This window comes from Stomoxys calcitrans, chromosome 4 (assembly GCF_963082655.1).
Source record: "Stomoxys calcitrans chromosome 4, idStoCalc2.1, whole genome shotgun sequence".
In the NCBI taxonomy this organism is placed as follows: domain Eukaryota; kingdom Metazoa; phylum Arthropoda; class Insecta; order Diptera; family Muscidae; genus Stomoxys; species Stomoxys calcitrans.
The window spans coordinates 183022817-183034162 of NC_081555.1; the positions used below are offsets into that span (position 1 = coordinate 183022817).

Below are 11346 nucleotides of genomic sequence, written 5' to 3' on the forward strand. Positions count from 1 at the left end.
TTTTGAAGACTGTAGCGTAATTTCATCAAACAGACGATTTTTGTTCTTGCTATTTAAGGGAATTCCATTTGAGGTAACATTGGTACAAAACCAATGCGAACATCTTACCATCGACATGACCAACATTAATTCCAAAATAAATGACATCCAAAGAGTAAACACATTCATTGATGGATGGATGGATGGATGGATGGTTTTTGCAAAATAAAAATAAACATTTTTGTGTTACAAATACATTTAATTTATATTGTAGTTATTGGTAAGAGGAGAGTAGTGAATGATACTCCTCTATATTTTTAATAATAAAAAATTCAATTATCGTTTGGGGCTGATTTGAAGCAAATACATACATACAACATATTAGATATTCTTAATTCGGTTTACCCTGGCGACTGGGAGCAAAGAAACAAACAAAAAAAGAACTTATCCTGATTCCAAATGATTAGCTTTGTTCAAATTTATTTATAATATTATAGCAATATATGTAAGTATATCTATGTGGGTAAGGGTGTGTGTGTGTGTGTGTGTGTGTTTGTATTAAAGTTAAGAAATAAATTAAAGTTTTTTTTCTTATTTATGGTTTAATTATAATTGCTATTCTCGAATCCCATAGGACTTTGAGAAGATTGAAGGAGAAACAAAAAGAAATTACCCTGCTTAAATAGAGCAGTATGTGAAATAGAGAAATTTAAGAACTTTCTCAGTTAGGACTAAACAAAACTGTGGCGGGGTGATAAAAGGGGAAGGAAGGGGAACGTGAGAGCTTAATAAATGAAAATAAAAATAATCGCATAATCCAAATGAGTGAAGAAAAATACAAATGAGCGTACAAAAGATATAAAAACTAATAAATTTTGCACAAATGCTTATTACTATGAATATTGTGGGGTTCGATGCGAAGACCTAGAAGGGAACTACTGCAGAAGTTCGCCGTTGACTATTTCAAGGACCATCTTTTGCCGGAAATATTCCATGTTCTGTTGCGAGAAGGTGATGTCCTTATTGCGTGTTATGTACTCGGCGAACATACAGCTGAATACACCGCAATCACTGCCATTCATTTGACGTGGAACTCCCTGCACAGACTCAATGACGAAATCGCTGGTATCGAAGGGTTGCTTGCGCTTGTCTAGCGACTCGTCTTTGAGGTATTGCTCCAACGCTTTGAGCACAGTAGGATTCGGGGTGCCCATGGAATCGTAATATTTAATAGAGCGATTCTTCATATGGATAATGGCCATGCACCAATGAACACCACCAACATGAACGGGTACTGGCAGAATATCCTTGGAAAATATGTCAACTTTACGCGTCCAGCGCTTGACGCCAGCATGGCCCGCTTGTATGAGACGAGGGACAAAAAATGTATTCATGGCATAGACAGTGGGCAAGCCATGCGACTTGCTCTTCAGTTCTCCGCGTTCGGTCAGAAGGTTCATGTAGAAGTTGATGACTTCATCGTTAAGCCAATTGTGACCGCACAAGGTGTGAATGTCTCGTCTGGTTATATTCAAATTGAACTTTGACACCAGCACCTGAAATTAAGTTCAAGATTTGTACACGGCATCCATTTAAATGCTATTTGAGATAATGACTGCTTACCGTATCTAAAGGACCACGTATGGCAGCATTGATGCGTTCCACATGTTGTTGTGTCAGTTCAACAAATTCCGGTTCTAAGACGTCTTCAAAGTCATCGACCACCAGGAGGTCGGGGTCGACAATTTGGAACTTCCGCAGACGTTCCTGTATTTCGGCTTCAGCTGCCCTGCGCTCTAAAGTTAACTTGTCAGCGCTAAAACAATATGTACAAGCGTAAGAAGAGGGAGCATATAGCAAAAAAAATCGCTTACACTTTAACGGTCTCCTTCACTTCGTCTAGTATGTTTCGCTTGCGCTGGGACCACTTCGATTGAAAACTCTCCAACCAGTTCTCCTTCACATGCGGACAAGCACTGATGCGCTCCTTAAAAGAGTTAACAGGCTCCACATAAGGTCTAAAATAAGCCACAGTTGTTATTGATGAAGAATATCATTTTTTTTGTCATATTTACTTACAAAGCTTTCTTTTTGGGGGGAACCGCCTTATTCGCTCCCAATATGTTTAGAGAGTTCTGCTCTTGCTTGAGTTTTGCGCATTGTGACAGGACGTGTCGATCAGTGTTCTCCAAATCAACGATATCGGATATATCATCATCGTCGTCTAAGACAATAGTGGTGGGCACGCTTGATTTTCCCTTTGTCAGTCTAGGTGTGGGCTTTATGCCGTTAAAACTTACATCGTCATCATCGTCATCGTCTAAATTTATGGTTGACGATAAAGGTGGTCTCTTCGTAATCGACTGGCTAAGCCCCAAAGACCGTCTATTATTGGCTGGGGAGCTACGAGTGGAAGAAGTTGCTGCTGCTAACAAAATGTTTGATCTTCTTCTTTGCTGAGTTAGCGTTGATATTTTGTTTTCGTTAGAGGAACTATACAAGCGTGGCATTACTTGCTCAAGAAGCTTTTGATATTTGTCACGTTCTTCACTCTCCTTCTCTTGTGCTAATATGGACGAACGTGTTACGTTCGGGTTTGTGCGCAGACTCGAGAGACCATTTATTAAACGCGATGAATGCGACATGGAAGCCGCCTCGCCCGAGGAGGACACACTGTTATTTCTCGCACCCAAAAGATGGCCTTGGCGACCAGCCATTGAGATTGGGACACGAGCGTTACTCTGCCGCAGAGCATCAGCGTAGCTGCTCCTTCGTGCAGTTTCTACTTCAATCAGTGGAGGAGGTTGTGGTCTTTGTGTGCTGGACTTGGTGAACTCCTCTGAATGCATGATCGGAATGTTGAAGGTATTGGGGGAGTGTCGTACCCCCCTTGACGTCGATGGGTATACCAATTGGGGTTCATCTTCATCAGAAAATTCGAAGTCAGCATATGAGGTATTTCTGATCACTTGTTTTGTGATAGTAGGAGCTGAAAACATAGACTTTCTCAACGCTGGTTTATCTGTAAATAATCGATAATCTCGTATCACTGTGGCACTAAATAACGAACTACTAGTCGCCGTACCTATACCCGAACGACGACCAGATGACATATTATTCGAAATAAATGAATTGCTTTTCAGTGGCGTTGGTGCTGCAATGTGCATTACATCGTCATCCTCCGTGTGAGAGACGTATTTGGGAAAACGATTCTCCACTTTGCGGTACTTGATCAGATGATCACTAGCGCTCTCTCCGGAGTAGTCTTCGGATCTAAAGAAAGAGCTAAGAATAAATGATTATTTGCACTCAGGACCTAATACATACAATATATGCATATACATATTCAGATTGTTTCCTAAAATTGAGTATCGACTATTTTGCAGATTCTTATAAAATCTTTTTGTTTAGATTTTTTTTTTTTTAAATTTATATAAAAGTTTGGTTGAAATTTTTTATTTCGATAAAAATGTCAAAACACAATTTGAATATTCCTTGCATTTACCTTCTTTTTCTTTTTCCTTCCTGACTTGCTATATCTGTTTGACTTGGTAGAGGGTTCCAGTTAAAGATTTGTTTTATTTTATTTAATATGTCGAGTCCCATTTGGACGTCTTTGTTGTAAACCTCGGTATCACAATCTCTGTCAGATACTGCTGCCGCGGTCTCTAAATCCGAATAGTAACTGCAGTCGGGGCCTTCAAAACCGTTGACCGCACTGTAATCCCTAGAACTGCTTGCTGTTATGTCTCCAACCAATTTTCGACGATGAATTTCAATGGGAATAGCTTCCGGCACAGGCCTTTTAAATTTTTGAGAATGCAGCAAATTTGGCTGAAACAAAATTTTAGAATTAATGCTCGATAACTAGATATTTTTCATTATAAATTTGATAGGAAGCCATCGAGTTCTATGCACCGATGACGCTGAACAACTGGAATTCTGTTGAAATATGTGAGCAACACGTCGTGATTTGAAGCCATAAGATGGCCCGTATAAACATAAATTACAAAATTACCCCCTTTGATATTAAAGCTACTTTTGTATGAATACTTAGAATGTAAACCTCCCATTACATATGTTATTGGCCACTTGTGGGTTATAATTGCATAATAACCAAATAAATAAATAAGCTTACAGCGGTCAAAAAAAGTATTCATCATTAGCAAAATTGATAATAAATTCACTTATTTTGGGTAATTGAAGAAAATTTAAAGTAAACAAATAATGCAGTTTTATGCAATAGTTTATTTTTCGTAATATGTTTTAAAATAAATTCAAAAAATAAATTTAATTAGCGCAAAAAATGCAATTTTATATAATAACACCAAAAACAGAACAAAAAAAGTATTCATCATTGATGTGCTATCATCAAAGTCAAATTCAAATATTATTTGGGAATCCCCCTTTTTTGTTTTATTTAGTAAAGGAGGCTTTGCCCTTGACAGCAAATATTTAATTTCATTGAAAATATAGTTTTTGTCAAAATGGGTCGTAAGCAAAACGAGGTTTCTGATGAGGTAAAAGTTTTGATAATAAAACACCACAGGAATGGTTTAACTCAAAAAACTATCAGTGAAATATTAAATAGACCACGATCTACTATACAATCCATCATCAGAAAGTGGACAGAAACGAAAACTGTTGACAATAAACCAAGATCTGGTCGACCAAAAGCACTTTCAGTTGGAGATGTGCGTTGGCTAGTGCGGCAAGTTCAGAAAACTCCGAAGACAAATGCGACCATTCTTCGTAAAAACACTATGGAATATTTAGGGAAGGAAGTTACTACACAAACAATTCGAAATACACTCAAAAGGCATAGTTACAGAGGAAGAACTGCACGTAAGAAGCCCTTTATAAATAAAATAAACCGAGTGAAAAGGCTAAACTTCGCAAAAATGTATGTAAAACAGCCCGAATCATTTTGGAAAACAGTCATTTTTGCAGACGAGAGCATGTTTAATCTTTTTGGGTGCGATGGAAAGGTTATAGTGTACAGAAAACCAAATACAGAGCTTGAAGAACGAAACACAGTTGCTACTGTAAAACATGGTGGAGGTGGTTTAATGGTTTGGGGGTGTATGGCGGCTTCAGGAGCGGGAAATCTTGAAATTTTTAATGGAGTAATGGATCATAAGTATTACATTGACATTTTAAAGAGGAATTTAAAAGATAGTGCTGTAAAACTTGGGCTTGGTAATATCTTTCAATATTATCAAGATAATGACCCCAAACATTCTGCTTTAAATACCAAGATGTGGATGCTGTATAACTGCCCCAAAGTCATTAAAACTCCTCCTCAAAGTCCCGACTTGAACCCAATTGAACATCTTTGGGAACATCTCGAACGCAAATTGAGAACGCGCAATTTTTCGAGCAAGAGTCAAATGCAACAGGTGATAATGGAGGAATGGACTAATATAGACCAAAATATAACCGCTAAATTAGTCCAATCGATGTCAAACCGTTTAAAAGAAGTTATAAGACGCGGTGGTCGAATAACAAAGTATTAATTTTTTTAAATTATGTTATTTATTTTTTTGTTTTTTTGCAATGATGAATACTTTTTTTGTTTAATTTTTTTGTGTTCAGCTGTAAAATGGCCCTTTTTGTTCCAATAAATACTATTTTTTTCTTTAAAAACAATGAAATTGTGTACATATATATCACACAAGCACTACTGCATCATTAGTTTAATATGTTTTTATTCCAATTGTCTTTTGTAGACTTATTAAAAAAAAAACATTGAATGATGAATACTTTTTTTGACCGCTGTATCTTGGTCCCCTTATTATTTACCTATCTGTAATACTTTAAGAATTATCCGATAACCGATAATCATGATCACGTGAATTGGACACCTTGATTTCTAAAAAGTCTTCCCGCTGTTCCTTAATGGGAAGTTTGTGGACACATATCTGACCTATTTGCGGTATTTGTATCTAAGAATTGGGATCTGCAAATGCAAATTTGTCCATGAACATTCCATTAAGGAACAGGGGCAAACTTCTCACAAGAATTGGGATCTACTAAGTGATATTTGATTGTTAGTACAATAACACTCAAGTTAATATGGACTGTGCTTCAATATTGTATCTAAGAAACAAACTAATAAAATGTTGGCAAAGAATGTTACAAGACTTTAAAAGCGCCATGGGATTGTAGTAAATAAATCCCATGGCGGTTGTAAGAGCTGTCGCATCAGTGTACAACACACTGCCACATCAGGAAACCGCATGACTTTTGTTGTTGTAGCCATATGCTTGGATTTTGGGTTGGGGGTAGCATTCCTAAGCAAGCTTCCTTTGAGGGGCAAGGTTGTTCAGGTGTATAGAACCTCAGTTGCCCTATCTGCGGGAACGTAAATGGAGTAGGAGGCCAGTTGTGTTCAAAATAATAGGAGTGCTCCCACCTCACATTTTCTCAGGCCAAATTTGTACATACGTATATCAACATCCAAATTAAGTGATATTCTATGGGTATTTAAACTATTGTGATACAGTAAAGGGAGACCCACTGCGTCTTGAAACAACGGTTCCAGAGTTACTAAATCTGACTGTAATTGGTACCATTATCCACAATGTTTTGAAAAAAACTTTTTCGCAAGAAGTTCACGATTTAAATTCGCTAAAGGGCATATCGATTAGCCGATTGAAAAATGGAGGAACATACTGTGGACCAACGAATGTAAAATTGTATTATTTGATGGAACATGGTCTAGACAGAAGTCCGCCGGCCTGCCTAATCATAATACAAATACAATTTACAAAAAAAAACTATCAAACATGATCGGGCAAAAGTGTTGTGTTGTTTTTGTACAACGGTATAGGTTCCATAATCAAGCATTTTTTTGGAGCAAGTTATACTAGATTATGCAGGCTGGTATTTGGTATTCCAACAAGATACATACAACTAAATTGATAAGGGGTGAGTTTAGGTCAATGGGTTTCAGGGTAAGCCGTTTAAAATTTATGGAGAGACATTAAAATGGTGTTATAGATAATCGACTGTCAAATGCTGAAGGTCTATGGAATGCAATTCGCAATGCCTGGCACAAAAATATACCAGAATCACCCTGTAAAGAGATACCAGGATCTTATTAAGACACCATCCATCATAGATGTGCCCAAGTCAATAAAAATTAGGCTATCACTCTAGACAGAGAAATAATTTAAATTCTTATTAATTAATTTTCAACATTTGTGAATGGTTCATTGTCTTTCAAGTCGAGGTTATTGACCAAGCGAATGCAACACACAAAGGAGTGATTGTTAAATGAGTTTTGAAGAAAACAAATTGCCTGTTCCTCCGACAAGGCAGGACACTTATCGCCCCACTGGTGGACGCGTTTCGATAATTGGGTTTCTTTATCTCATCGGTACCATCGTGAACTATGTCCGTCCGTCTGACTGGCCTACAGTTCAAAACCTGTTGTGCGTAGTACTTAAAGTTGAGATAGCACAAATCCTATGTGAAATCTCAACTACTACTAACAAGACTGTTCGCTGTAAGTTTTTTCACTGAGCAATATCTCTTCAAACAAACTCCAACTCCCCTCTATGGCCCTTGCGTTCATTTTATACCTTTGTCAACGTGGCAAGCTCCGCCTGCCATCGTCAACATAACTACCACACATGTGGTGGTCATGTTTTAAAAGTATTGTTATATATCAAATGCAAATTTTTCTCATGAGCATTCCAATAAGGAACATGGCAAACTTCTCACATATCAATGAGTGCGGTCCGATTCAAGTTTAAGCTCAATTATAAGGGGCCTCCTTTTTATAGCCTAGTCCGAACAGCGTGTCACAGTGCGACACCTCTTTGGAAGAAGTTTTACATGGCATAGTACCTCACAAATGTTGCCAGCATAAGGAGGGGAAAACCACCGCTGAAAATTTTTTCTAATGGTCTCGCCAGGATTCGAACCCAGGCGTTCAGCGGCATAGGTGGAAATGCTAACCTCTGCGCTACGGTGTTATGTATCAATACTTCTATTATTTAAAACAGCGAATTTTGGCAAAAAAAAATTCAATGTAATATTTCAAATTATTGTTGTTATATATTGTTATTATTATTATTTATCATTTATAAGTCAAGTCGTTAGAACTTATATGACTAAAATAATACAAAATTAACAAGTTTTCTTAAAAATAAATCAGGATACTACTCAAAGCCGTTATTCTCATATATTAGACAAACATTACCATAAAAACATAAATTAGTAATAAAAACGATAAGAGAGTATTAATTTAACTTTTAAAAATTTTATAAAAAAAAAAATCCTGAAGAGAAACGTCTGAATTTACATAAAATTTAATAACATTTTGACAGTTTAACTCGTTTAACAAGAACTAGTATTGAAGACGAAAACAGTTGTATGGTAGACTATTCAACGAAAAACCAAGGTCAGGGTTTTAATCTTAATTTTGATGACTATAGTATTGCATCTGACTTTGTCTCACCAAAAACACAACACTGTAAATTAGCTTAGTTAGTAATGAGCTGGGACTAGCATTGCAGGGATAGAGCGTTGTACCCACTACAATGTCTAACCGACGGATACAGACTGCCACTATAACTTAACTGGTTTAACACATTAACGCCTGGCCCTTGATTCATTTGTTCTATTTTGATGAAATTTCATATATGTAATCATTATTAAAGGTGCTATCACACAATATGTTCTTGTCTTATGACATGCCAAATTATGCTATTGTTAAAGTTGCACACATAGTGTGATATGAATAAAAATAACAAATTTTCAAACCAATCAACAACCAATCCCATGGCAGCCGGTTATACGTACTGGATTGATCCGATGGAATCTTTCTTCGGCAAGGGCTGCCACCTCGGTGTACAACACACTGCTACGATAACAACTTTTCAAAATAGCACTGTTTTTTCGATTAGAGCGATGCTCTATTCCTTCTGACAAAAACATAAGGAAATCTGCTGTTTTTGTTGTAAGTTGAATGAAAGCAAACCCAAGTTAAATTGTATTCACAATTTGTAGCCATAAAAAGTCAGCTTTTGCTCCATATGTCATACAAAAATAGCGAATCGTATGTAAATTGGCAATTTGACACACATAATGAAATAGTAATGATACATTGAAAGTGATTTGTCATAAGACAAGAACGTGTAGTGTGATAGCACAAATTTTTTTTTTTAATTTTTTGGTAAAAAATGGAGAGATCCAGATCGTGAGAAAACGAGGCTATTACTGAAAGGAAGTAAGTAGGAGGCCAGTGTAGCTTTCGGTATCATAACGGGACACATAGGCCTACGAGCTCACTTATGTAAAATCGGTGCAACAAGTGATAGCATGTGTAACGCAAGCGGGGAAGATGAAGTTGAAGCATTTCCTACGTCATTGCCCGGTTTTCGCAGATAACAGATACCGGCACTTAGGTGGGGGCACAATATCAGGCATGAACGAACTAAGGGACGTGCCAAGGAAAACAATTGGGAATTTTGTAATTAGCACGGAATTCCTAACTTAGATTTTCTTTTTCGAGGTTACTTTTTTAGTATTTGGAGTGGACAACTAGCCGATGACTGGCTTAGGTGTATATGAGTATTTAGGGGAGAAAAGTGAATTTCAATGGTTTTGATAAAAATATTCACCTGTTCTTATAAGTAGCAGGATTTTCATCGTCTTTAATGCTTTTTTAATACTGAAACCTGAAATGCCACATGACATGTTTTTTAAAAATTTTACTCCCAAAAACTTTCAGGAATTTTTTGTTGAATTTTTGAGATATAAAAATTTTCTAAGCTCGACCTCGCTATGACGGGAACATTTTTTCTAACCAGTTCTATTAGTCCATTCTACGCTAATCCAAAAAGTATTGGGATAAATCTTTCCCAATTCGAGCTGGAATTTTTCCAAGACATCTGCTTTGTGGTATTTTTCTACCCATTCGGGGTTAATGGGTTAATTGTAAAATATTGTGTAGAAGCCAATGGACATTAATAAGCTTACTGATTTTTTTGTGTTCTACTCACCTGGCTATTGGTTGTTTGATAGCTTTCTTGGAGCGAAGTTGGTGGTAGACGGTTGCTTTTCTTCTTGGCAACTCGCGTCACCACGTACTCGTATTCTTCTTCTTCTTCCGCCGCGGTACTACTTGCCGGACCAGTGAATTTATTAAGATCAATAACAAAGTGGGTCGTTGACCTATTCTTGTTTTCCGATTCGTTAGGCTGCTCTTCTGTTTCGCTGCGTAGCTTGGAGGTGTTTGCTTCACTTTCCGGTAGATCAATGTCCTCTACATATAAAAGTTCAAACTCCTCCTCTGGCTCTTCCTCCTCTTTGTTCTTGGCCAAGTTTTTTAATTCACCGTTTAGTGCTTCTTTTGGTATAGAAGGCAAGCGCTTGGCTACATCCAATGTTTGAAGACTTTCAACTGGAACAAGTTGGGGTTCTGGGCGGCGTACCCACTCCTTGTTACACGGCTTGTGCTGCTCCTCCACCCTTGGCACTTGCGACGATGCGCTGTTGTGCGCCGCCTCCCTTACGTGCGCCAGCAACAAAGCAGACGCCGCCGCAGCTGCTGATGGGCTGCTCGATGTTGGAATACGATTAGTAAGAATGTGATGTAGGTTATCTTCCAGGCCAGTATTTTCAATGTACATCATCAATGCGGGTTTATGGGAACAGCTTCAAAAGCTCCTTTATCCATCGACAATTTATGCGTGTCTTCGATTAGTCCGCTCTTCGCAGCAAGATGCACCTGACTTTCTTTTCCACCTTTTTTCGATTTCTATTACTTTGTCTCCCTTTTTATTGTACCCACAACTCACTTCTCAGTTCGCTATGGCTGCCTTGCCGCCTCTGTCTCGGTTTAATGCAACTGGAAGCGTCGTCGTCGGCAATTATTTGGCAAAGCCCATAAAAATTCATATATAGGCTTCACGGAAAATTTACAATTGTTGTGATGAAAAGCTTTGACGTTTTTCCGACTTCTAAAGCAATGAAAAACTTAGAAAATTATTTTTCTGAAAAGATTTTAGCAGATTTTCGCGAGATTTCACGTAAAGAAATAAAGCCGCACGCTTGCAATTTTGTATTCAGCAAGCCCAAGGTTGTATAAAATGAGTATTAGTAGTAGCTCCTGTACAATATACAATAGAAATGTATATATTTTTTTATATTTATGTACATACAACTTAAATATTTGTATCGTTTACTAATGCTTAGAGTTTGGAAACAATGGAAAATTTAATTGAAAATAATGATAGAAATTCTTTAAATTCGTTTGCTAATAAAATGCATCACTGTATTAGGTTATATTTTGCAGCCATGTGTGTAGAGTGTGACATCTAGCGTGTAGTAGTCTATTCAGGTTTGAGTTGGTAA

General features: G+C 37.3%; 1 protein-coding gene across 2 annotated transcripts; it reads right to left on the reverse strand.

The window, feature by feature from the left end:
• Positions 1–432: 432 nt before the first annotated feature.
• LOC106095877 (uncharacterized) lies at positions 433–11048 on the reverse strand. Of its 2 annotated transcripts, XM_013263308.2 has the most exons (7): positions 9993–11048; positions 3485–3813; positions 3065–3264; positions 2059–3001; positions 1854–1997; positions 1603–1795; positions 433–1535 (listed from the first exon to the last, which is right to left on the reverse strand). In XM_013263308.2, exons 1-7 carry the CDS (start codon positions 10623–10625, stop codon positions 915–917), a joined length of 3063 nt encoding a protein of 1020 aa, XP_013118762.2. In that variant the 5' UTR covers positions 10626–11048; the 3' UTR covers positions 433–914. The 2 variants fall into 2 exon arrangements, with proteins under 2 accessions (XP_013118762.2, XP_059224239.1); XM_059368256.1 differs by having other exon boundaries at positions 2059–3252.
• Between the last annotated feature and the right edge of the window lie 298 nt (positions 11049–11346).

What these genes read in the sequence shown, in the direction of transcription:
- LOC106095877 (XM_059368256.1), bottom strand. Translation starts at nt 10,625, where the DNA reads ATGATGTACATTGAAAATACTGGCCTGGAAGATAACCTACATCACATT. An exon ending in GAAGGAAAAAGAAAAAGAAG is followed by an intron (nt 3,253 to 3,484) that starts GTAAATGCAAGG and finishes CTCTTTCTTTAG; the next exon opens with ATCCGAAGACTACTCCGGAG. An exon ending in TACGTGGTCCTTTAGATACG is followed by an intron (nt 1,536 to 1,602) that starts GTAAGCAGTCAT and finishes ACTTAATTTCAG; the next exon opens with GTGCTGGTGTCAAAGTTCAA.